General features: G+C 36.3%; 1 protein-coding gene across 4 annotated transcripts in view; it reads left to right on the top strand.

Annotated features, from left to right (window-relative positions):
* LOC6580218 (A disintegrin and metalloproteinase with thrombospondin motifs 18) overlaps nt 1-26085 on the top strand; it is a 68687-nt gene that overhangs the window by 33493 nt on the left and 9109 nt on the right. For all 4 annotated transcript variants that reach the window (XM_044010604.1, XM_044010605.1, XM_002006039.4 and 1 more), the window contains exons 4-7: nt 604-699; nt 15862-15991; nt 16727-17004; nt 17682-17786. In XM_044010604.1, coding sequence (XP_043866539.1) covers nt 604-699; nt 15862-15991; nt 16727-17004; nt 17682-17786 — 609 coding nt within the window. The remainder of the gene's footprint in view (nt 1-603; nt 700-15861; nt 15992-16726; nt 17005-17681; nt 17787-26085) is intronic.

The following is a 26085-nucleotide window of genomic DNA, read 5'->3' as shown; positions in this document are numbered from 1 at the left end:
TCCGTTGCCAGTTGGCCAAATGTCAAATGCTTAAGCTTTAGCCAAAGCTACAGCTACAGCTACAGCTACAGCGCGGCTTTTTCATGGTCAGCCTGAGCGCAGGCAAACAGCACGGCACACACGGCGTATGAGTGACGTGCATGTTGAGGCGTCACATTTGCTGACCAACTGCATAAATCAAAAAGCCCCGCTGCCGCATATCCCACGCAGCCAACAGCCAACTTTGCTCTTGCCCCTCTCTCCCCTCCCCTCTCTCTCTCCCGCTCTCTGCATCTCTTAATCTCTTAGTCTGGGTCTCTATCCATTGTCGCCGTCTCCTTCTTTAGCTGCTGGCGCATTTAATTAATATACAGCTGCCTGACCACACGGCTTTGGCTTTGGCTTTGACTGGCGACCAGCAGCAAAACAGAATAACAGACCAGCACAAATGATTTTTCTTTGCTTATTTATTTTTTTTTTTCTTTATAAAAAATTGCTTTACATTTAGTGGATTTATTTTTTTGGTATGCTTGGAATGCGAGCAACAAAAAAATTGATTTGTTTGTTAATTGAAAGCTGCAAGGCAAAGTATAACAATATAACCTCTCTTCTCTTCTCTTGCAGCATCACAAGCATGAGATTGGTGAAGTCTTCCAAGATGAGCAGAACATGGCAGCGATCTTAATGCGCCGCCATATGGAAACTGGCGATTTGATAATGGTAAGTATACCACAAACACACATACACACACGCATATATATATATACATATATCTCAGAAGGTCAACAGAAAATCTTTGACTATGCCACAAGAATTTCAATTAGCCCGCCCCTTTGGTGGTGCCTTTTGTTAGCTGTTATGACAGACTGCGGCTATTGTTATGGCCAAGCTTGGCTTTTGGCTGCTGTGGGCCGCACTTGGGGCAGTTACAATTAAACGCCTGCCACTTGCCGATAATTTGCGGATTTAGACAATTTCTGCTGATTAAGCATTAATTTATATATATCTCGCAGTATCGCGCCACGCTTGGCCAGCAAATGGCAGCCGTAATGTGAATTGCATGTCGATCGGCATTAGACATTGTCAAGTGGCCAGCTGCAACAACAACAGCAATAGCAGCAGCAGCAGCAATAGTAACAACCATAACAAAAAGAAACACTCACGAATTGTCGTCACAACCAAATCAAGCACCTTGACCAATTTGCTAAAGTGAAAACTCAGATGGCGCATAGGCGATATGCTGCAACTGTGTCTTATAATTGTCTGTAAATGCTAGAGATATATTTCGAAAATAGATTTGAGAAATAAATATAAACGTTAATTCGCCCAGGAATTGTGACAAGAATTTGTATAGCATTTTCCATGCTCATATCGAAGCTGGCAGTTGGAAAGATTGACAGATAGATAGATAGATAGAACTGTCAGCTTCTCATATTAGCATGGTATCTAGAAATTCTTGCAAGCATTTGAAAGCTGCAGCGTATAACAGTTACTAAACTCTACACTTGCCGTATAACAATTGCCCCATTACTCATTCTTGTCAGCCAGTAGCAAAGATCGCCCACACTCAGATGCTAAATGCCGCGCCCACTGACTTCACATTAGCAACAGTAGCTGAGAAGCTGTGTGAATCTTATCTAGCAAGCAAAATCGTTGCTTTGAAACTAACTGATTAAAATAGTCGCTATATATGCCATCAATGAGAAAAATAGTAGATAATAGATATTGTAGTATAATGTAACGTAAATCTTTTACATTCCAAATTTGTAACTTATTATATGACTTTTTAAAATATCATACTATGTATAGACTATTTATAGCTAAAAAAAAAAAGAAGGAACGTTTAAATAGCTAAAAAATGTTTTAAAATTTGATGCAAAAAATATTTATTAAATTTTTAAAATTAGGTATACATATATATTTATAATTTTTCAAATTTAATTTAAATTTTTAAATTTTTTTATTATATTATTTTGAATATTTTTATTTATCAATTTTAAAAAACTTTAAAATGTTGAAAAAATATTTAAGTTTACAAAATGAAATTAATTAATTAATTAGAATTTACCATTGAAAAATAATGTACAAATTTTAATTCAAGTATTAAATTTTATCATTATAAAAATAAATAATTGAAACTAAACTAATTATTAAGAAAAAATTTAGAATGGGGCTTTGCATGATATTTCCTTTTGTTTTTTTTCGCACATCAAACATTTATCAAACATTTTTACATAAATACATACATCATATAATCATAACTACTTACAAACATACACCCACACACACACATATACATACACATGATTAATGCAACACAGAGTGGCAAATGTTCTTTTCGCTTCCTCACATTAACACCACACATCAGCCAGATGAAGGTCAATTCGTCGGTCGACTCTGCGACTCTCTCATTCGCTTATTAACAACTTTAGTATTATTTTGCAGATAATAAGTTGTTGATAAATTGCTTCAGCTTTTAATTATAACACAATTGGCAATTAACATTTAACCTGTGGCGGAAATTAAGCGCTCACAAATGCCACACAATGATTCGCACGCTAAGTGCAAATATTTGTCTGAAACGAGAACGAAATGTTGGTCTTTTCGCCTAGGAAGTAAGTTCTTAATTAGCTTGGGAAATTCGCAGACAAATGACAAAACTCTGAGCGCAACGAATGAGTCAAGCAACCAGTTGATTGAGTTTGTCTGCTTAGATATGCATGAAGATCAAAGCAAATGTCACAATGCCAAAAATTAATAATCAATAACGAGCGGAGACAACAAATATGCACGGCAATCGGGTCAATCAAAACCAATCAACCAATCAGCCTCACAAATGGCCAATAAACAAGGCTTCATCTTTAAAATAAAAAAAAAATTAATAAATACAATATATACAATATATTTATTTATAAATCTTTTTTTTTTTTGGCAATTAACTGACGTGTGTTCATTTTTTTTGTAATTTGTTAAACAAAAGTCAAAAATGTATTTTTAATAATAATTACACAGAGAGAGATAGACAAAGAGGTTACCCAAGCAGCTAGCCAATAAAAGGTCAAACTGCAATGTCTGGGCCCGGCTTGGCCGACTTGGCCGTCTTGACCGACTTGTTATGGCCAAGTGCGAGTGCTGCACAGCAACAAAATAGAAAAATTGAAAAATTTTACAATTCATAAATAATATGTATGTAGAAAATGTTTGTGCCCGCTGACATTTTGAAGTGCAAAATGGCCAAAAAAAAAAAAGCTGAATTTCGTAAGCTCGCTGCAGCTGTTCGTCTGCAGCCATTTGACCGGTTAACCGGCTGCCCGGCTGCCTGGCTGCCCGGCTGCCCGCTCGGATAGGCTTCCGGCTTAGCTTTGACCTTAAACGGCTGAGAAAAATAGCAAAAAGCCGACTTGTAATTAAAAATCGACAGAAGATCTCCAAGACAGCTAAAGTTGTGCAATTCATCGTTTCGCGAAGTCTTTTAGCAAATTTATGGACATTTAATTAGTCCCGCCGAATAGTCGGTGCCATAAAATGTGCGTACGCCTTAAGACAGAGTCGCAGCGTAATTATTGACCGCATGCAACCTAATCAAATAGTTTAGACATTTTGTAGTCGCTTAACGATTGCCTAACAGCCGCATTATCGACACGATATGTCATACAGTGGATTGACTCCATTCAAAAAAAAAAAAAAAAAAAAAAATAAGAAGTTATAAATGAGTTGATTTAAGTGGTATATTTATGTATTTGCAAATTTTGATAAGTTTTGCTGGAAATAAAAAAGAAAACGTATATTACTTGGCAATTTAAATTTCGGCTCTAACGAAAGACTTAAGGCACAAACTTGTTACCAAGCATTTATGTTGAAAAATCTTAAAATTTATATTTTCCATATTTTTTGTTCAAGTTTTTTTTGCTATAGTTAGGTCATCTTCCGGTTGGTTTGGTACTTTGCATGTCTTGTATTTTTTAATAAAAGGCTTAAGGCACAAACTTGTTTATATATATACATATATATAATATTACATAGCTTCAAATGCAGATTTCCCCTCTAAGTCATTCTAGAATTTTATTATAAATAACATTCTAGTTCTCTAGGTTATTCTACAATTTTATTATTTATAAAATTTTAGTTCTTTCATATATTTATATTTTTGCTTTTATATGAGTTTTGCTGCAGATAAAAGATTTTTACTTTTGATTTAATGTTTATACTTTCCGGCTTATTTTATATTATATACAATACAAATTCAGATTTTAATTTATTTGCCTGAAATAATCAACATCCATATATATAATTCTTTAATCCTGGATTTTGTCTAATCTTATTATCTTTTGCTTTGAACAGCAGATTTTTTGATCAATTATTGCTCTATTGTAACCACAGTGCACAAAAGACTTAAGGCACAAACTTGCTAACAAGCACATTGCTCAAGCTGGCACCAAAATATGGCTCAGCGTGCTGTTGCTCTTGTTGTTGCTCTCATTGTTGTTGTTGTTGCACTGTAGGCTTATTTAATTATGGCGCAGCATATAAATTGGCACAGCTCTTGGCACGCACTATTTGCCGATGTTGTTGTTGTTGTTGTTGCTGTGCTGACTTAATTACATAAAAGAAACAACAACAGCAACAAAAATTACAGATAGCCCTGCCCTGCCCTGCCCTGCCTACCAAACCCACTTGGCACTGGATGCTGTGCGAAAAAGAAAACGCAAAAAATGAAACACTTCAAGCTGCGACCGTTAGGTTACCCGCTGGGTGGGGCAGTTGAAAGGGAAACAGAGTATCGGTATCGCCCCAATTTGGCCAAGGCACCTTGCCAAACACAGCTCCAGGCAAGCAAATAAACGGCTGGTTAATTTTTTTGAGAGATTGTCTGCGTGTTGAAATAGCAATAAATAAACTGAAAATTAAATTTGTATTTATGAGTGAGAACGTAGGGCTACTCTGGAGTAACGTATGCTGATTATAGGGCAATTGGCTGGCTCATTAATTGTCAGCTAGTTACAATTGGGTTAAGCAATTTGACATTGAAATATTCGCTTGACTGCGCGGATTCACACACACACATACATACACACACACCGACACAATCATCACAATATTCATGGCTAATTAGACGCACTCGACGCCCTGCAGGCCAACATCGTTTTGGGCGTTCGTTGTACAAATGTTCGGCAATTAGTTGCGCAAATACAACAAATTGATGACAATTACTTTGGCGCTGCGTTGGCGCCTGTTAATTGTTTAATATTAAATTACAAAGTGCATCGCACTGTGGCAAAGTGCGTTGAAATTAATCAACAGATGAAACGAGTTCAAGGACAAATCAAAAGACGTCAATCAACATCAGCCAGCTCCAGCCATCATAATTTTTCTGCCAGACCGACAGACCGACAGAGCGGGCAGAGCGGGCCTTTTGCAGCACTTTACAAATGGCCTGTGCCATTTGCTGATAAATAAAGCATTTTTGGGGCCAACTGCAAATAGTCAAGCTTGATTAATGCTAATTGCGCCAAATGTCAGACCAACATTTATTTTGTTTAAACAAATTATACAAAAGGTCGCACAGCAGATGCAACCTGGTTCTCCGACAGCGTTTGTCTACTAATTAACAGCCACATAAACGTATCAGACGGTGCACTCGAATGATCTTGGTTACCCCAAAGTGCTTTACACAGCCAAAAACTAGATTCAATTCAATTTCATGAAGCTTCTACGTGTGGTAGTCGTTTTATTATTTGCTTTTATGTTCGAGATGTCGATATAAAATTGTTGCTATAAAATAATGTGTTAATCAAGAAACATCTCATATAAAATTCATTATAAATTTTTTATAGATGCTACGAACTTTACTGTTGAGAGATCAATGAAGTCATATTAGAGAATTATTGCATTTGCTATTAAGTGAATGTTCTAATTATGTTATTAGATAGCTCAGGGTAGTAATAGATGAAAAAGTTTAGCAAGAAATAAGAATTTGGAATTCAATCTGAAATGTATATATTCTAAGAGCAATAAAATAATTTTTAGTAATTTTTTAATTTCCAGGAGTAAACAGTAGTCAAAAAAAAAAAAAAATAATAATAATTCCTGCTCACTTTGAGCACAGTTATAGCTATTTATTTAACAATATTATTTATTTTATTTTTATTTATTTATTTAATTAATCAATATTATTATAAATTATTTATTAATATATTTGATCAATTTATTTTAATTTAATTTGTTTATTTAATTTAATTATTATTTTTATTAATTATACCATTCCTAAATTATATTGCCTTACATTTAAGTACAAAAAAAGGTTTGCTATGTAATTTATTTTAAATTAATTTTTTATTTATTTTTTATTTAATTAATAATTTACTAAAGTAAAAAATAATTGTTTGCAATTTTTCAATATATTCTTAAATGTATTTCATTTCTTGCAAATTCATTTTAAACCATATTCAATATATTTACGAGATTTTCATATTTAAACCTTTCCAAAGTGTCATCTAAAATATCAGCCACAGCTGTTAAGACTTTGCCTAAAAAGGAAATTCACTTCCCCACTTTGGAAAGTCGATCAGCAATAAGTGAGTGACTCAATCACTCAATCAGGATTGTTGTTTGCGTCACCGAATTAAGGTCAAACCTTGCCATAAGGCACTAAGATTTCATTTATTACACAATGCAATATCTGAAATGAGTTTTGGGCTCTTCCTTTATTTATTTCTTTTCGGTGTAGCATTCAACGTCCACGCCTTTGCATCCATCGTGTTGCCCTTTGCATTCACTTTGGCATTTGGTCGAGTGCAGCGCCTAAAGATCAAAATGTATGTGGCTCGAGTATTTATGCCATTTGATCAAATAACAACAAGTGAATAGCTGAAAGACAAACAGCAACGAGCCCAATTATTAGGTAGTCGTAGCGACAGCGTTTTGCCATTTTGGACACGGGTTTCGTGGCGCTTGGGGCAACTCTATTAGATACGCGCACAAGAGCAGCAGCAGCAGCAGCAGCAGCAGAATAACCAGCATCAGACGTCGCATCAGCATCATTAAGAAGCCTCAAGTCTTTCGGCACCAAAAACAAGTTTTCACTTTGAGCTGTTGAGCTTCTTCATCGTCACCTTCTTAACAAATTGTTTACTTGATGCTCGACGCTGCAGCCTTGATATTTACACAGAGTTGAACGTGTCTCTTGGCCTAACCGTTTCTAAGTATATACAATATTTAAATATCGCGCACACTTATAGACAAACTGGCCACTGCTTTGATTTGCATCAGATGCGGCATCAACGTGTTAAAAACAGTAAAATTTATGTTATTTGCTCTTTTGGGCCGACTCGTCGACAGCGAGTTCGTTGTCTAAGTCTTTTGATTTGACATTCGCCGAGACAAGCAGCGTCTGCTGTAAAATACATCGACATTTATGCAGCGACATTTACAACGTTTCTGATTTTATAGTCTTTGCTCTTCAAATTTAAATAAACTTTATTTCAATTGAAAATTGCTTAATTCTAATCTCACGAAAATCTTTTAAATATTTCAATTCCCCGCAAATAAATGAATTTTTATTGGAAATGATATTATTTATTTATTTTATTTTTTTAAAGATTTATCTCAGTTAAATTTTTTTTTTTTGCTTGAAATATATACTAAAATTTTCATTTATTTCAAATTTTTTTGAAATGAAGAATTTATTTATATTCATAAAAAAAAGTTGCTTAATTTTTTGTTTTATATGTGCAATATATATTCCTTTTAAATTTACAATAAAATTCTATTTGTTTCACTTAAAACAAATTTATTGTGAATTTAATATGAAATAAAATATGTGAAGTTTATGTAAATACATTTTTTTATTTTTAAAACAAAAGTTGCAATATAAGTATACAAAATATATATGTTTTTATTTAATAATCATAATAAAATAAATTAAAATAAAATTTATATATTTTACTGGGCAAATTCCTTATTAAATAAAGGTTATATATTATATAAAATTAATAACTAGTTCTGCAACTTAAAAAATAATATAGCTTTAAAAAAATCAAACATTTAACATATAACTTAAAAATAAAACCTTATTTTTGTCTTTTGTCAAAATTTGAAGATAGTTATTTTTATTTTACATTTCAATTGAACTTAGTTGAAATATCAGTAAAAATGTAGAAAATGTTGAAAATGTAGTGAGCTGTAAATATTTCCTCTATAAAAATGTCACCTGTCTATCACTCGACTTTAATTTTGTTGTTCAGTGTTCATTTTTGGGTGCATGTAAAACATTTGCATCTAATGAGTTGAGTAATTCGAGCCACACGTCATATTTCCTACATGAAGCTATTAATTTTTGTCGAAACTAATACATAAATTTGCAATTTCACCATCCCATCGGTATCATATCAAATGAGGCGAGTTTTTTTTTTTTCTTTTTTTGGCAAATGCAAATTTAGTTGCTCAAGTGTTTCTATTGAGATTCGAGTTTGGTCAGCTGCCCGGTTCGCCCAGTTGGCTAGTTGGCCACTTGCTGTAACAAAACTGAAGCAAAACTGATTCGACATAACAACAAGCGCATATTAAGACCTGAGGCGAAATTACACCAAAAGTATTGCTGCTGCTGCTGCTGCTGCTGCTGCTGCTGCTGCTGCTGCTGCTGCGAAGATCAGCTGCTGGCGATCTTTACGCATGTTGCACGATGGAGTATAAAGGATTAGCTGTGCTCCACTTCACAGTCTTTTCAATTATAAACCACACTCAAAAAAAGAAACAACAAAAATATAGGTGCACATTTTATTATTTAATCAATTTTGGGGCAATTTCGGTCCGTTATTTCCTCATGAAAAATGATTTTTAATTGCCCGCCACAATGCAGGCGGCAGAGCAAGAGCCAGAGAAGTGAGCCAACACCCCGCCTTCTGGCATATTGCATTTTAATAACACTCTGTTTGAGTTACGTGATATGTGCAACGCCGATGCCAAAAGGCGATTAGGCGCCTGTCCCGAGGTGAGGAAAGTGAAAGATTTAAGTGATTTAAAGTGCACTTGAGCCTCGGCAACTTGAGCTTTGTTTTTCTATTAGACTATTAGACTATTCGCATATTCTTGGCTAAGAGAATCGCATGGCAGCGAACAGCCTTGATAGACCTTCACTTTGGTGAAGTAAGTGCAAGGATAACTGCAGCGAGTTGAGTTGAGTTGAGTTGTCTTGATTTTGACTGCGGCTGACATTGACATGCAACTTCATTAAGCGTCTGGCTGCCTCACTGGCGCTGAGCTGCGACCCCCCCTCAAAGCCACAGCCCCAGCCCCGGCCTCAGCCCCAGCCTCAGCCTCTGCTCTGTCATGCGAAGTTATTGGAGCGGCAAACTATAAAGCGCACTTTGACTTGGCCCGTTCGCATTGAACTTGTTGGCAGCAGCAGCCAACGCATAGTAGCCACACTCACACACACACACATTGCTTAACAAATTAAGCCAAAAAAATAATAATAATAAAAGACTGCTGCAGAGTGCGTTAAGCATCTAGCTGTTACATTTTGCCAAACAAGCGAATGAGCAAATTAATTTTGATTGCATTTGATTTGATTGCCTTGCGGCTCAGAGCATTGAGAGGCTGCGTGGGCCATGTTCTTGTTCTTAAGCCACTGGCCATAAGTTGACCATGGGCGGTGCCTGCCGTGTGTGTTTCTATAAATATTCATTGATTGCTGCAAACACACACACACACACACACACACACACACACACACACTCACACACATGGCTATTGCATTGGCGCTGCCCGAAGGTGGGCTCAGTATTCCTAAGCTATGATTTTTCTTTTTCACTCGGTTTTTTTTAACGAGCTGCTTTATGTAAACAAACTGTTAACACTGTTGAGGCTGTAGAGGCTGTTGTGTTGCGCCTTAGTTTCTGTTTGTTTGTATTTTCTTGTTCTTACTCTCATTATTTCGATTTTTTATTGTTGCTGCTGCTGCTGCTGCTTTAGTTTATGGCTACATGCGGTCATATTGAACAGTGATCTTAAGCACCGATTAGATTTAACCTTGACCAAGATGATAACAAAAAGAAAAAAACACACTGAAAGCTGAAACAAGAATTACAACTCACGAGTTACTTTTATGCCTCGCTATAAAAAGGCGACCAGGAGGCGGCTGCTATAACCGAATCCATATTCATTCAAGCCAAAATTATTAAAAAAAAAAAAAAAAAAGTTTAATACCCAATTAAATATTGAGCATGTGAAGAGTTATTAAAATTTTCATGCAGAGCGAAGAAAAAAAATTATATTTAAAGTCTGACCCAACCAGAGTGTTACAATTTTCAATAACTTTATTTCAATCACTGCTTGAGCTGTCTATAACTTTTAGCTATTGAAAACTTAATTGAGGCTTGCCATTTAATCATAAATTGTCTTACACCTGTCAAGTATGTAAACATTATTGTTGAAATTTCAACAAAACTTCTAGCTCAGTGTGTGTGAACTGAGTCGTGTAGGCCGTTGTCATCGCGAGCTCAGCGCTCAGACATTTGCTCGCACAGTTGAAAGGTTTGAGCTTCTGTTGTGCTCTCTGAAGAGATCTGAATGAAGGCAGCATCCAGAACTTGAAAACTTGCTGAAGTTCTCTTGATTGATCCACGTATTGAAATCATTTAAATAAAGAGAAAGGGACCTAAAAGTAAAAGAGGAATAAAGGCGGAATGAAAGGGAAATGAAACAACTGAAATGCATATATATGCATTATATACATTTGTATATAAAAATATTATATTATTTTGTATATTTTTGATGCATTTATATACAAAATATTTAAATATATAAATATTTAAATATATGTATTTTTAATATGTTTTCGTATATTTTTTTTTTTTTTTTATAAATTATACAAAAATAATAATAATAAATAAATTATAATTAAATTTGTCAAATATTTTTTTTATATATAATAAAAATAAATTATAAATTATCAAATTTGATAATAGAAACCAAATTAATTAATATGGCATTTAAAAATTAATTCTATAAAATACATTATTAAATATTTATGTATTTATTATATTCTCTTTTAATTTTTTAAAATTTAATTTAATATATAAATAGTTCGTGGGCAACCCAAGGCGGTTTCTTCAATAAATTTAATTTAAAAAAAAATTAAATAAAGAAATAAATAAAATATTATAAATTATTCGGTCTAAGCCAACACTCAGCTAGCCAAGTTAACAATCAAAAGAGTTGCCTCCATCGGCGTTCGTCTAATGCTCGTGTCATGAATTTGCACAAATTATGCTAATTTCCAAAATTGCAAACCACAAAGTGATTTTTGTTTTCAAACGATTTCTTTTGTTGCCCTCCGCTGGCTGTCAATTTTCAATCAGCTTTTGCAGAGTGAAGCCTAAGAGAGGAAAACGTAAAGCTGAAATAAAAACCAACATCCGAAGGTGTTAATTGTGATTGTAAGTTAATTTCAGAGTCTCTGACTCAGTTCACTGAACTCTGAGGCGGGCGAGTTCGGCTCAGATGCTGCAATGCATGAGATGAGCTGATGATGAATGTAAACAATTGAACTTCAAAATGTTAATAATGAAAAATGATTAAATTATTTTACTAATGTGTGTGCTCGTTATGTGAAATTAAAAAGCAATTAGACAAGCGAATGGGCAGAGAATGCGAAATGCCAAATATTATTATCATCGCATCCCAAATCCTTCACAGCATTGCCAATCGATTGCTATCCATGCTGGGCGTGGCTGGAGCGTGGCTGGAGCTTAGCAGCTCACTTGTGCAGGTGCCACTCTGTTGTTTGCTTGTCACATGGACAGATGGACGACGGACGAACTGACAGGCAGTTCGCCTGACTGACAGAGTCGGAGTCTGAGTGTGTGTGAGTGTGTGAAAGGCTGAGAGCAGTCTAAACATGTCTGGGATTGCGTTGAGTCTGCAATAAATAACGGCGCCTGTCGCGGCAACGGGCAACAAGATATAACAATCATGTTGTGGGTGATTACATAAACTAGACAGCCGTATAGAGCCGGACAGACGAACAGACGGACGGTCGAACAACTGGACAACTTTATTTGCAGTGCAGTGGAGCACCCAAAAGCCAACCGAATACTGTGCGCTTTGAAAGCAATTTGCTGTTTTCCCTGTTTGCAACATATATCAAACTATAAACTAAGTGGCACGTGCTGCTAACGCACATTCAATTAATTGAAAACACAAAAAAAAAAAAGACTTGGGCCATGCGAGGCCTTAGTCTCAGTCCAATTTCAACACACGCAGCAGCAGCATAAATAAATAGTCTAGTAATTTATTAATTGCACTCTCGCATAAACAGCCGCAGCTAGACATATTTTATTTATTTTCTTAAATAACAACTTGCTGCATTTGCAAAATTACATAATAGGCGTCGCCGTCGTCGTCGTTGTCGGACTGCCCAAAGAACTCCGCTCAACAATCCCAAATAAATTTCAAAGAGCAACATAAATTTGCCAGAGAAACACCACAAGAGCGCGTTAAGCATGTGTGAGTGGCTAAGCAGATACCCTATAAAGAATGCTGCTGTGGCTGCTCTTCTCTTATGATTCATTGAGTAACTTTGTTGGTATTAGTATGAAATTTTTGTACCTCCAGCATGCGCTCTCTTCAATCGTTCACATAACTCGTACCAATTGACACCTCTTGAATACTGCCTCTACAGCTGACTCAAGTGCTCCGCTCAGACTAAGCTCAGCTCAGACTAAGCAGACCAAACTCTTTTGGAGAGCTAGTGCCAGAACAAGTATAAATAGCACTAAACACACCAAGCATTGTCATTCAGTATTCCACTCTGAGGTTGATACACTGCTAGCAAAGCTGAGGCGTTTGTTAATTAGGAAAAGATTTCTCTCATATACTCAGAGTGGAATGCATGTTGTTTTAAGCGAAAATTAAAAAAAAAAAAGAAGAATATTTTAAACTATTTTGAGCTTTTATTTATATATTTTCATACTGTGCTTTTTTAGCCAACCTATGATAAATATTTGGAATGCACACCAAAGCTAGAAAAAAAACTACAAATTTATAAAAAATATATATTAATATCAAAAAAATTTTAAAAATATATGTATAAAATTATTATTATTTTTATAATTATTTTTATAAAGAAAATATATTTTTTTATATATATTTTTATTTTATATTGTATATCCGAAAAAATATAATTTTTATTTTTATTTCATTTTAGGCTTATTTTAAATTATTTTCCTACTATTATATCTAATTCAACTGCGTTTTGAGAAGCACTTCAGAAAACAGATTTGAAAGACTTAGAATATTAAAATATATATATTTAATATATTTATAACAATATATTTAATTCAATCAAATATTATACAGTAATTATATGAGAACAGAGGCATGCTTTACTACCTGTCTCGTATAAAATATCATCATTGAAATATATATAAATACCCACACTAAAGCATCATAGCGACCTGCTTTCTCTCTCTCTCTCTCTCGCTCACCAACACTTAGGAGCAGTCAATATACCCTCTATCTCTGCAGTCTCAATAGGCATTCAAGCATTAAAATAAATAAATAAAAATGAACTCGGCACACGCCCAATAGCAAAAACAAAACAAAATTCGCCTCAGCCTGTTTAAGCAGTCGGACAAATGTTGTTGCAACGGCCAAAATTGTTGCTGTTGTTGTTGCTGCTGCTGTGACTGCCAGAAAAGGCGGAACACATGCATATGTAGCATGTCTCTTTAAAAAAATTAAAATAAAATAAAGTAAAATAATAAAAAAAAAACGAGCAAACGTTGCGCCTATTGCTGATGGCGATACGCCTGTCCACTGCACACGCCAACAGAATTATGCACACGCGCATAAATTATGACAAATATACATGCATCTATATATATATTTAATATATATTTTTTCTTTCTTTCTTTGTTTATAGTAAATTGAAATTTGTATTTAATTTATAGCTGCTCAGCCCTTTATTCACCTGTGCGCACTCGAAACTCGCTTTCAAGTTGAATGCCAATTTCGATGGCTTCTCTGACACATTTATCATACGCACCGTGCGCCACAAAAAAAAATGCATTTAAATGTCGCAAGCTCAAGCATCTCTCATAACTCAACTGCAGCTGGACTGCAATTGGCGAAACGCACTTTGCAAATTTTTTTTTTTTTTTGCCACGATGCTTGCTCGGCATTGAAGTCGACTTCAACAAGCCATAGTCAAAGTCGAAGTGGCAGTCGCCGCTGAAGTGGCCGTCTTTGCCTTGTCATCAATGGCAATTTGTGGCTTGGCAATTTGTTTTATGGCACAGCAGAGATGTCCGTCCGTCTGCCGAGGACATTGAACTCTGGCGTTTCCTTTGACATTTGCAAGCAAACCAAATAATATGGAGAGACCGCACAGTCTGGTTCTTGGCACACACACAAAATATAATTTGCTTGAAGCTTTTAGTTAATGCATCAAATTGCGTCTTATGGCTACAGAAATATTTATGCATATATAAATCAAGTTTAATCATTCCAACTGAGTCAGCTGAGCCGCTGCCGTCGAGTCAGCGCTCCACTTCAAATTCCAGTCACATTTCCGTTTTGCCAAGTTCGTGTTTTGGGCACATTAATAACGCAAACTGCGGCTGTTGCTGCTGCGGCTGCCAGTAACTGCTGTAATTTATATTTAATATTTTAATTACAGCATATAGAATCGCAATGAATTGTCTGAGCGTGGCCAAGATCTAATTGGTCCATATAACCGCGGGGCGTGCTCGAGTGGGTGACGTTTAGCCTGATGAATTGGCAAAATCAACTGAAAAACAACTGAAAAAAAATAAAGCCAACTCTAAGTAGATTGCTTTTAATTAGTTAACCTTTGTCAAGGTTAGTCTTAGCGACTATTTGATTTTCAATTTTCTTGCACATTTTTTTTTTTATATTCTTTTGCTGTTAATTATTGCAATTACAGAGGCGATAAAAACCGTGGCACACAACACACAGTGAAACCGCCCAAGAAACATTCTTATCTAGATCAAATGTTTTGCATAAATTGTGCAGCTATGCAAATCGCTACTAATTTTTATGATCGCTCTAAGCCAGCTCATTCATACCTGGCTCATAGCTGTATTAGCCACAAGTGCATTTTTATTTCTTGAAAAAAAAAAATAAAATAATAATAATAATAACAAGGCGCAGCTTGTGTGCACCTGTCAGAGGTTGCGGATGAATATTTGCAATGCCAAACAAACAAAAGTTCTAGATTATTGTGTAAAATAAAAAATATACAACAATAAAATAAATAAATAAAATATTTTAAATTTATAAACACATAAAACTTAATTAATGTTATAAAAAAATATAACTTTTTTATTTATTTAATTTTGAATATTTTATTTTTAATAATTTTGAATATTATATTTTTTAACAAAAAACAAAAAAAAAAAGATAAAATTTGTTCATAATAAAAATATTTATTTAAAATAGATTAAAATATTTTTTTTAAACTATTAATATTGAAAAAATAATTTAAAAAGGCTAATATTGCATTTAATAAAAAAATATTTTATAATAATATATATCTTAGTAAAAATTTGAAATGATTTACTAAATAATTATTATAATTTAGTCGCTGTTTAAGAGTTTATAATCCTCCATTAAGATAGTGCATAATAGGCATATAAATTAGTAATATATGAGCAACAATAAGTTTCTAGTTCCACCTCAAGTAGTAAAAGCTAAATAGTACTAAAACTCGAAACAATTTTTAGTTCCACAAGCTTAGCTCATTTTTGTGTTTCTGTTTTTCCCATTACTTATAAGTTGCTATAAATTACGTCATTCAATTTGCTCGCTTCTGACCCGGGTATTAATATGGATTTCTTTGCATTTGGAACTCTTTTACAGGAGGGCAGCATTGGTCACGATCTGGTCATTAAACCTTTGCCACACGAGCTGAGTCCCAACAAGGAGCATGCCCATCACATTGTCTTCAAGCGTGCGGCCTCTGCGGCCGATGATCAACTGAGTGACTTTGGTAAGTATCCCACATACTCCAGTCTTGATATATGGGCCAGAAGTCCGAGTTGCTGCCGCAGTCATCTATTATGAATTATCATAGCGTAACTTCTTTGGCTCTGCCCTCACCTTGGCCTGGCATTGATACCCATATCACTCTTCGTTTGTGCCGCTGCGGCGCTTATCGGCTGCAGCATCTGCCTCTGCATCTGTATTAGTAATGGGCATATTGAACTAGAAACGAGCTCTAAGCTCTAGCATAAATCTGTCCGTCAGCGAGCCGCGCCGAAGAGCGCGAGATCGACGTGCACATGATTAGCATTTCCTGTTCGCTGTTTTGGCGGCTCTTACGGCGGGTTCACGAACTCTCGATGTCGCCGTAGACGGTGAAGTAATCGACGTTGTCCTTCGACGAATGCATTTACCTTTTGATCAAGTGAGGTGCCGGTCGGTGGCGCCAAAATACCAACGCGTTAATTCAGCTGCCCTATAAACACGGCTACTTTATGGATGGTATTTCAGCATTTACAGCAATTGCAGAAAACAATTTCGCGCCGTCTGCCAGGGCGCTGCCTCATAATGAGCCAAAAATTAACTTTAAATACAGTTAAATGTACTGCTACCTGACTTGCTCAATAATAATAAAAAATAATTAAGCCATTGCACTGCATTGCGATTCATTAGTCAACCTTAACTAAGCTCCACTTGTCTCCATCTCTTCTTCTTCTCTGCTCTTCTCCCCTCTTCTCTTTAGCTTTCATGGAACCCGACGATTTGCTGGCCAGCGAAAAACTTGAGCGTCTGCAGCGGCGTCAGCATCGCAGTCGACGCAGCAGCGGCAGCAGTCCCGACTTCGAGGACCTCAACGATGAGGACGAGGGCCAGCTGGACACCGAGGCAGAGCCGGCCGAACCCCAAACCTCAGAGTCACGCGTGCGCCCCAGACGCCAAGCCCCGTACGTCATCTATCCCGAGGTCTTGGTGATTGTCGACTATGATGGATATCGGCTGCATGGCGGTGACAACCTACAGGTGCGTAAGGCTGCCCATGCAGGGCGTGGCACACAAATGAAGCTGTCAATGCTTGGCTGGGGTTTGCCAAAAAAAAAAAAAAAAAAAAAAAAACACACACACACACACACACAGTCTGCACAGTCCCAAATCCAAGCCCAGTCTGGAGATTTGTAAAAGTTGTTTCTGCTGCTCATTTCGGCGATTGTCAGATAGCAGGCGACGTGTCTACAGAAGACAGGCTGCACATATTAATTGGGCAGCCGGGCAGCACGAAATAGAATATAAATCGGAGCTCTAGCTCGGGTAATTGACAGAGCACGCAAAGCACCTCAAAAGAGAATTAAATACCATTTGGATTCTAAATATAAATGTGAACAACTGACTTAATATAAAGCGTGCATAAAGTGCCTAGGCGGTTGATGCTATCATTTCAGCTTGGGCTCTGCGTCTGCAGACTCAGCTGAGGCGCAGTTCTTAGTCGCGCCGCCACAGCTGCTTCGTATGCACATCACTCACGCGCGGAGATTAATGGGGCTGCGCGGTTTGGGTGCGATCTCTCATGGGGCCATAATCGGCTTAGATTAAAGATGAAACCATGCGCTTTGTCTCTGACGAATGTGGGCAGAGCAGAGCTATATCTTGCTATATCTATATCTATGCAGATTTATTTTAATTTACCCATTCTCTCTCTGCAGGTCAAGAGGTACTTCATTTCGTTCTGGAACGGCGTCGATTTGCGCTACCGCCTGCTGAAGGGACCCAGAATACGCATCAGCATCGCTGGCATCATTATCTCACGCGTAAGTAGACTCCGTTGCACAGTCGTTGCACAATAGTTAAATATCATTAAGAAACTAATTGAGTAATCCGCTGGCCAAGTCAACTCTGACCCCCAGCCAAATGGGGGGCATTGCAAATCGGAGCAACTGTTGGCCGCAGGCAAAGCAGCCAAACTTTATCACGATTCGGTGGCCAATTGGTAGCAATAGAGAGAGAGAGAGGGGGGAGAGAGCAGGAGCTATATATGTAGAGAAAAACCAACAACATCCAACGCATGCGCTCGGATTCGTTTGAAAAAATGTGAACAATCAATTTGGCTATTTGCTTGGGCCATAAACAAAGCAAAGCTACAAATTTTAACAAGTTTTTTTTTTAAGCAGTAAGCAGCAACAACAACAAAGAGAGCGCAACAAACAAAATACGTTGCTAAATGCCTAAGGAATTAGCAAATGCCGCAGCACGCGAACAAAAGACTCAGGCAACGAACTTGCCGCAAATAGAAATGTCGATTGGCAGCATATATGGTTAGCTGTTTGGCTGAATGGCTGGCTGGCTGGCTTTCTGGTTGATTTGTTGCCATTAATGCTTGATTGTCATAATTCGCAACAACATCCTTCGGTAGCTTATGCAGTCCATGCAGCGTCTTCGAGCGCGCTTGCATAACGCGGCCATAAAACACTCTCGACAACATTATTGCTCGAGCTCGTTGCGACTTTCTCACACACAAGTCACAGTTCAGGAAGCCATTTGCCAGAGAGAAGAGCCTGCCACCAGTCGACCCACTCATGTGTGTGGAAAGTGGAAAATTGGCGCAGTTTTGGCATGGCTGGCACCTGCATCAAGCAGCCCACATGGCAGCGCATGGCTTACCCTAAGTACGACGAGACACACATGTAAACAACAAAAAAACCGTTTTAGACAGCAGCAGCAGCAGCAGCAGCAGACAAGGCTTGCGGTTGCTGCTGCGTTTGTTGCAGTTACATAATTTAATGGGCAACTCAGTTGAGGTTCAGATTTCTGCCCAATTTCGAGCAGCGACTTCCTCTTCTATATCTATATATATATATATATATATATACATATATACACGTCCACACAACTTGTCGCAACTGCATCCGTCGCTAAACGTTTTGCTTTTGCGCTAATTAATGTTGAAATTTATTTTGCTGCCCATAAACAACAAATCCGAATGCGAATTTATGACACCAAAATATGTAGCCGCAGTAGCGCTCAACTCGGAGCCCGACTCAAGACTCAAATTGGAAATCCAAATCGAAGTCGGGGCAAAGTAATTACTCAGAATTTATATCATATGATATTGCATATCCGATAAGCCGCTGAAGTCTGTTTGCAAATATGCAAAGGCTTAATGGAACTGAAACAAAGTCACGCAGTGCAGCTGAATGAAAGAGGTGTGAAGAGGTGTGGAAGAGAGGAAGCCTGAATCATATATATTTATGACAAATTAAGTATAGAATGTAATTTGGTATATGTGATATAGATATTTTATTATTTTTATTATTTATTTAGAAGTTAGTGATAATATTAAATTAAAGCTAACTTGAAGAGACAAGCACCGGATGCAGGGGCCTTTAGCTTTTATTCTTTTAAATTAATTAAAATATAGACAGATATTTAATTATTTTTATTATTTATTTAGAAGTTAGTGATAATATGAAATTAGAGATAGCTTAGAGAGCCAAGCACTGGATGCAGAGGCCCTTAACTTTTATTCTTTTAAATTAATTAAAATATAGACATTTGTGTCCGAATACTTTTTGTTGCAACTGAAGTCCCGTTGCAGTTGTCTTATTTGTTTACTATTATTTTATTTTATAAAATACGTGAAATAGATTTATATGATATATATTTTATGAAAAATTTGCATAAGATAAGCAACAAGCTAATTGCTTAAAATATTGCATTAAATATATTCATACATATATGATGCATTTATAGCTAAACAATTCTCTGTCATATTTACGGCAGTTTCGAAAAAAAAAAAAAAAAAAAAAAAAAAAAACAAATAAATAAATAAGCACTTAAAATATAATAATATAAACTATGACTCTTCCATAAGAAGACAGTCCCACTCTCGCTCTCTCTCAATTTTTCTATCTCTTTATCTCGCTCACTCACTCTCACTTTTGGTCTCCCTCCCCCTCTCACTCTCTAACTCATCACACTCCCTTTTACTCTTACTCCTTCTGCCACCCTCCCTTTCTCTCACTTTTACTCTCTATCTCACTATTCCTGTCACTCTCCCTTTGGCTCTCTCTCACTCCCTCCCACACAAATCTAAATACTTCTGTCTACTAATGCGCGCTGTAATTAGAGCGTCAGAGCAGCTCAATTAATCACTTTTGTTTTTGCATGATTTTCCTGATTTTGAGCTGTGGGCAATCATAACAAGTCGCAGCTTCAGATTTATCTGGACACTGACACCGCAACACCGACACAGACACAGCTGAATGAGATAATTAAATGAATTGGCGTGGGCAGCTAACATTGTGTGTGTGTGTGTATGTGTTGGGCTACTGTTGCGCATGGTCGACCGATTGAACTTTTATCTGTGACATTTAATTAACATTTTAATTAATTGCGGGCAACTTTCCGTTAGAATTGAGTTACACCTGCCCAGGGGCAGAGGCAGGGGCGGGGCGGTGCAGCTTCGACATCATATCGTACGGCCGCCAGCCGCCAGCGCGACAGTCCGACAGCTGTACAACGTGTCGAACGTTGCGCTTGCGCCACAAACATTTTTCAATGCGGCAACATTGCGTATACGCAATTTATTATGTGCGTGTCGAGCAAGAAAAACTATAATGTATATGCGTGTGCGAGTGTGTGTGCATTTAATATAGCAGCAAATTGTAATTTGAGCGCTGTATACTAAACTGGCCTACACTCGATTAGAATTTCAGTTTAGCCATAAATTGAAGTTTTTGATGCATTATTAAGTTGGCAAACTGAGAAGAAAAACAAAACAAAATAAAAGAAAAATAAATAAACTAGGTTGTCAGCCAAGCGCCAAGCGCCAAGCTTATTGTAGTCTCACTCTCTGGGGAGGGTCTGCCAGGGGGTGATGGGGGGGCAGGTCAATGCATAGATTCAGCCTTGCAGATATTTTGTGCGTTTTGTTGTCGATTAATTGCGCAAATTTAAACAACACAAACATTTTGCACTTGCCTCTAAGTAATTCTGCTGGTTATTTGTCAGCGACTGATTAATTTATGTGAATGAATGTGCTCGATTGATAAAATATGGCTAGCATATGGCGGACTAGTGCAACTCCTGCGAGCATTGAGGTCAAGAGCTCAAATGGCTATTCAACACAGGCCTTGAGTCGCTTGTGTCTATAAATCAAATCATGCGAACAGCCCGAAAGAAAGTGTTTTAGAGTCAAGCGACGCACTTGTAGAATTTGCATTCAGTTCAGCAAACATTTTGAGGCTGTCAATCAACAATCTCCACTCAGGCTTATCTACTTGGATTTATCAGTGTTCGGCTGCGGAAATGCTAAGTAATGCACTTTGCCACACCCAGACCAGATCCGAGTCCAGATCGAGATCCCAAATTACTTATGCGACTCATAACATATGTCATAACAACAAATTCCGAACTAACGAAGTTTCCAATTCAAATAGCGACTCGATCCAGATGTTGGCCCCAGGCTAAAGCTGTGCCTCTGTCTCGCTGAACATATGTCACGAAGCGGCTAGCTGGAAAGCTTATCGCCAGTAGCTGAAAATGCTGAAAATGCAAGTGCCACACATAAATTGCTGTAGAGGGAAGGAAAAGTATGGCTGGCCGGCTTGACCCAAAGGCCCAATTTATATATATATATGTATATATTTAAAAAATAACCAAATTCCATATCAAATGTAACCCAAAGCCGACAACGCCGTGGGTGGTGTCCGAAAGTAGCCACCGGCTGTCGCCCAATTCCATTCCCCCAAAACAAAAACAACAAATAAAACCCAAATGCAATGACTGTGTGGGCGCAGCCAAAGCGTTTGTCATTGCGCTGGAAGTAGGAGTTACGGCTGGAGCTGGAACTCACTCTGGAGTTGGTTGGGTGGGTGGTTGGTTGGTTGGTTTGGTGTGGCTTTGGTTTCGAAATGATGGAAATATAAGCAACTAGCGACTAAGCATGCCGTTTGACAGTTTTTGCTTTTGGCCAGAGATTTATGCGCCCTGTAAATTAAATTAATATATTAAGTCGCCAGGCGGCAAGACTTTACATTTAATTACGCACAAAAGCAATTGCAACATTTCTGAGACAGTCAAGCACAAAATTCAACAAACCGAAATAAAACAAAATAAAACCATATCCATTTTTGGGAAAGGCAAACCGGTCTCCCAGTTGCCAGCCTGGTTACATTTTAGGTACTATTCGATCGCACTCACGCTCGCACTCACATTCGCACTCACACTCGCTCACGTTGCTGGCAAGCTATTAATGTGAGCCACCCCAAAGCAGACAAAACTCACAGCTCACAACTCGCCACGCGGGTCGTATGTGTAATATTTCTAATGGCTGCAGCCACACAAATTAGATTACCTGACAAATCAGTCTTGTCTAATCGAATAAAATATGCGCACAGCTTGCAAAATATATTCCAAAAATATATATATAAACATACATACATATAATATGCATATGTATGTATGCAAAGCTGTGACATTTGGCAGACTGCAGAGCGAGCCACAATTGCGCAATCCAGGCTTTGCGTCTCAGCCTCCAGATCCCAGGTCAAGTCTTCTGCAAAGCAAATCGAGTGAAACTCTTTGCCTGTTTATTTACGTTGTTTTTTTTTTCTATATTTATTTAGAAATATTTGACGGCGTATATTTACTTTAATAATGTTGTTCTCTACAAGAAAACAATGGAATAAAATATATTTAATATAAGAATTGTTGTTCAATGTGCATATCTAATAAAAGCTTAGGTGAAATGGCTAAAACTTTTTATTATATAATTAATTTTGCTTGAGTTGATGAGATTGAGATTTTCTAAAATACTTTTATGCCTCAGCAGGGTATTTCCTTGAGAAGCCTTTAATAACTCAAATATTTTATGTAGTGAACATTTTAATTAATTAATATGCTCGAGTTATTTCTGATTCAAAAACATGAATTTGGTCTTTTAAATTATTAATTATAATTATGTTTTTTTATCTAGCTCGAGCTTTTAGTGATTATTTTCTTTTAATTTATTAATAAATAACTATAAATTATTATTACATACAGCTTTTTTTATAAAAAATCTCAATAATCTTTTTTATCGCTGACTCCTTAAGAAAATCAGAATATATAGAAATATGTATATGTATAATGTGTATAAGAATTGAATTGAATGAAATAATATGTATATCTAAATATGATAGATAAAATCGCAAAAAAAATTTTTTTAATATATCATATGATTAATGAACTGCAAAAAAAAAATAAAAATAAATAAAAAAAAAAACAAATAAATAAGAAACTTTTAAAAAAGTATAGTCAAAGAGATATTAGTTTAGCCGAACAGATTTTTAGACTACTCAAGCCACTTCATACACTTTTATATATTCTTTATATACTCTGAGCAGCATCAACTAATTGCAATCTGAAATTGCAAATATTTCCCATTTATGGACGCCCTGGCCATAAGCCGCGCATTAAAGTATTACATAGAGGCACGCAGATCTCTTTCGGCTGCCATTGAGTTGATATTTATTTGCCTTTGATTAGCTGCTCTGCCATGTGTGTTATCTAGCTCAAGTGCTCATCGCTCATCGCACTTCGCACATCGCAGCGGCGGAGGCCTTCAAAGATGCGCATCCACTTCAATTTCGGAATACCGATCGTAAAAGGCGTCGCAGCAGCTGTAATAAACTCGTATCGGCTGCACTAGTCAAATGAATCGGAGCTTGGCTATAATTTGGCATATAATTCGGTATAATTTCGTAATTCCACAAAATATTCCCAGCAACGTGCGTCGAGCGTTGCCTTTTACCAATAATCAATGGCCCAAGGTCGCCCGTCGGAACATTTAAAATTCTTGTTAGTTTTGCTGAGACGAAAAAAAAAAAAAAAATACCGCAGAAACAACAAAAATTTACCAAATATTTTCGTAGCTTGATATGGGAGACGTGCCCGCACTAACAATTGATCAATCTGTCGAATTGTCAATTATTTAGTTGAAGATAAAGTAGATCAAGACAAAGAGCAGCAAATATATATACATATATATATATATATATATATATATATATATATATGCTTATGTATACATATATATAGCACTCGGCAGCATTTGAATGGGTTTAAAACTATTGCCGGATCGAGGAAAAGATTTGCCAATCCAATGAAATTTCTTGGCTAAGAATTTCTTATGCATGTTATATACATATATAGAAATATATGGCTAATAGATTTATTTTGACTGCAGTTCATAAATGTCGATAATGCGAGTATTATAAACAATCTTAAAGACTAAGGTGTAAATATATAAAAATATACATACATATATCTATATATATAGTCCAGACTACTCAGTGAGTGGAGCAATATATCAAATGCATTGGCGCGACACTCGACGATCAAGCGCAGTCAGAATGTATCTGAGTATCTTGCGGATACATTTGTAAGTTGAAGCTATGAACGCAGTGACAGCTAACTTACTTTTATCACCTGCACTTTGGGGCCTGTCGAACGGGTTCCATATAGCAGATTATGGCCGGATATTAACATATTGATTAGCCCAGGGCTCGACATGATTGACAATTGTGTTACAATAATTTATGTAGCTGTCACCTCAGACACAGAAAGAGACAGAGCGAGAGTTACAGTAATACAGTAACGCCCCTCAGTCACGATAGCGATGCAAGCAGCAGAGATCAATTATACAACGCACAATTGCAACTAGTTTGTAGATAAGCTTCTTCGCCACACGACTTTGACTTTGCCACAGAGACACCATTTCCATTTCCAATTACAACTCCATTTCCAGCATCTCTTTGGCTTCGTCTCTTTGGCTTTAGCTCTTTTTTATCGTCTCAGTCGCATCGCACGTTTTTCATGTTCACTTGTTTCCGTTTGGCTGACAGATTCTGCCATAAATGTGTCCCCCACACACTCACACACACTCACACACACGCACACATACACATTTGCTTCACAGGCTTCCCTGGTGGCAACTGCAGCTGGTTCCTGCCTACGCCAAAGTGTTTGAACACTTTTAGCGCTGAGTGGGCCATAAATTTCGGATATTTCCCATTTGTTTGCCGTGTCTTGTCAAATGCTACGTCCATTGCATAACAAATCCAATGCGAGTACTTGATGGCTGATAGTAATAGCTATTTTATTAAAGGCTCAAACACAGTCGATGCAAAGACAGCTGGATTTTCTCTTTCTAATTTCATTTTAAAGACCTGCAATGGTAGAGGAAGTGGTAAAGTAAAGCTGGTAGACCGAAGAGGGCCTTAGCTTCGAGTTTATGGAGCGAATATAAATATCCCAGACTTCGGAGTATTATTTTCGCCTTCAGTAAAATAGCAGCTGGCTATGCATTTTCATTGCTAATAAATTTCCCATAATATATATATAAGAATATATATATACTTTTTTTTTTAATGCTTTATCGAGCATTATTCCATTCTACAATTTTATTTATACATATTACTTTGCTGCAATATTTTCTGTAGATCCTCTAACTAAATTCTTTGCAATTTGCCTTTTGCTCAGTCTTGTTCAATTTGATTTCAAAGTATAAAAACAACTTTAGATGGTAATAAAACACAAAGTGTGAATAACATTTAATTAGGCATAAATTGAAGTTGAGGTCATAAATCTGTCTTATTTATTGATGCCATAAAATCAAGCGACATTATTTATTTATTGAATGAAGTTGATTTAATGAGTGGAATGGTGTGGAAAATTAATAGAAATAAATTGAAGTTATTAGACAAACATATAATTTATCCAATAATTAGTTAAAAGTCAGATGAAATGCATAAAGTGATTAAGAAATTCTGGTTTTCGTTTTAGCAAGCTGCAGATAAAACTTTTATCAGAAATTATCAAATTTTAGTCAAGCAAAAAATTCTAATAAATTTAAATTCGTTTTTTTGTCAAACGCTTTTGAAATATGAGTTTAGCTCAGTTAAAGTATTTTAAAAAAATTAAAATATTATATGAAAAACTTCAATTGGAAAATAAATCCAAATTTTGACTTAATTGATCGTTATTAATTTTCAATAATTATTGGGACTATTTATTTAAAATAAATTAATAATTATTATTGCAAATCATAACAATCAAGTACCATTTTTT

The sequence above is a fragment of the Drosophila mojavensis genome, unplaced genomic scaffold (genome assembly GCF_018153725.1).
Source record: "Drosophila mojavensis isolate 15081-1352.22 unplaced genomic scaffold, ASM1815372v1 contig_80, whole genome shotgun sequence".
NCBI lineage: Eukaryota > Metazoa > Arthropoda > Insecta > Diptera > Drosophilidae > Drosophila > Drosophila mojavensis.
This window is presented reverse-complemented; position numbering and strand designations above follow the sequence as displayed.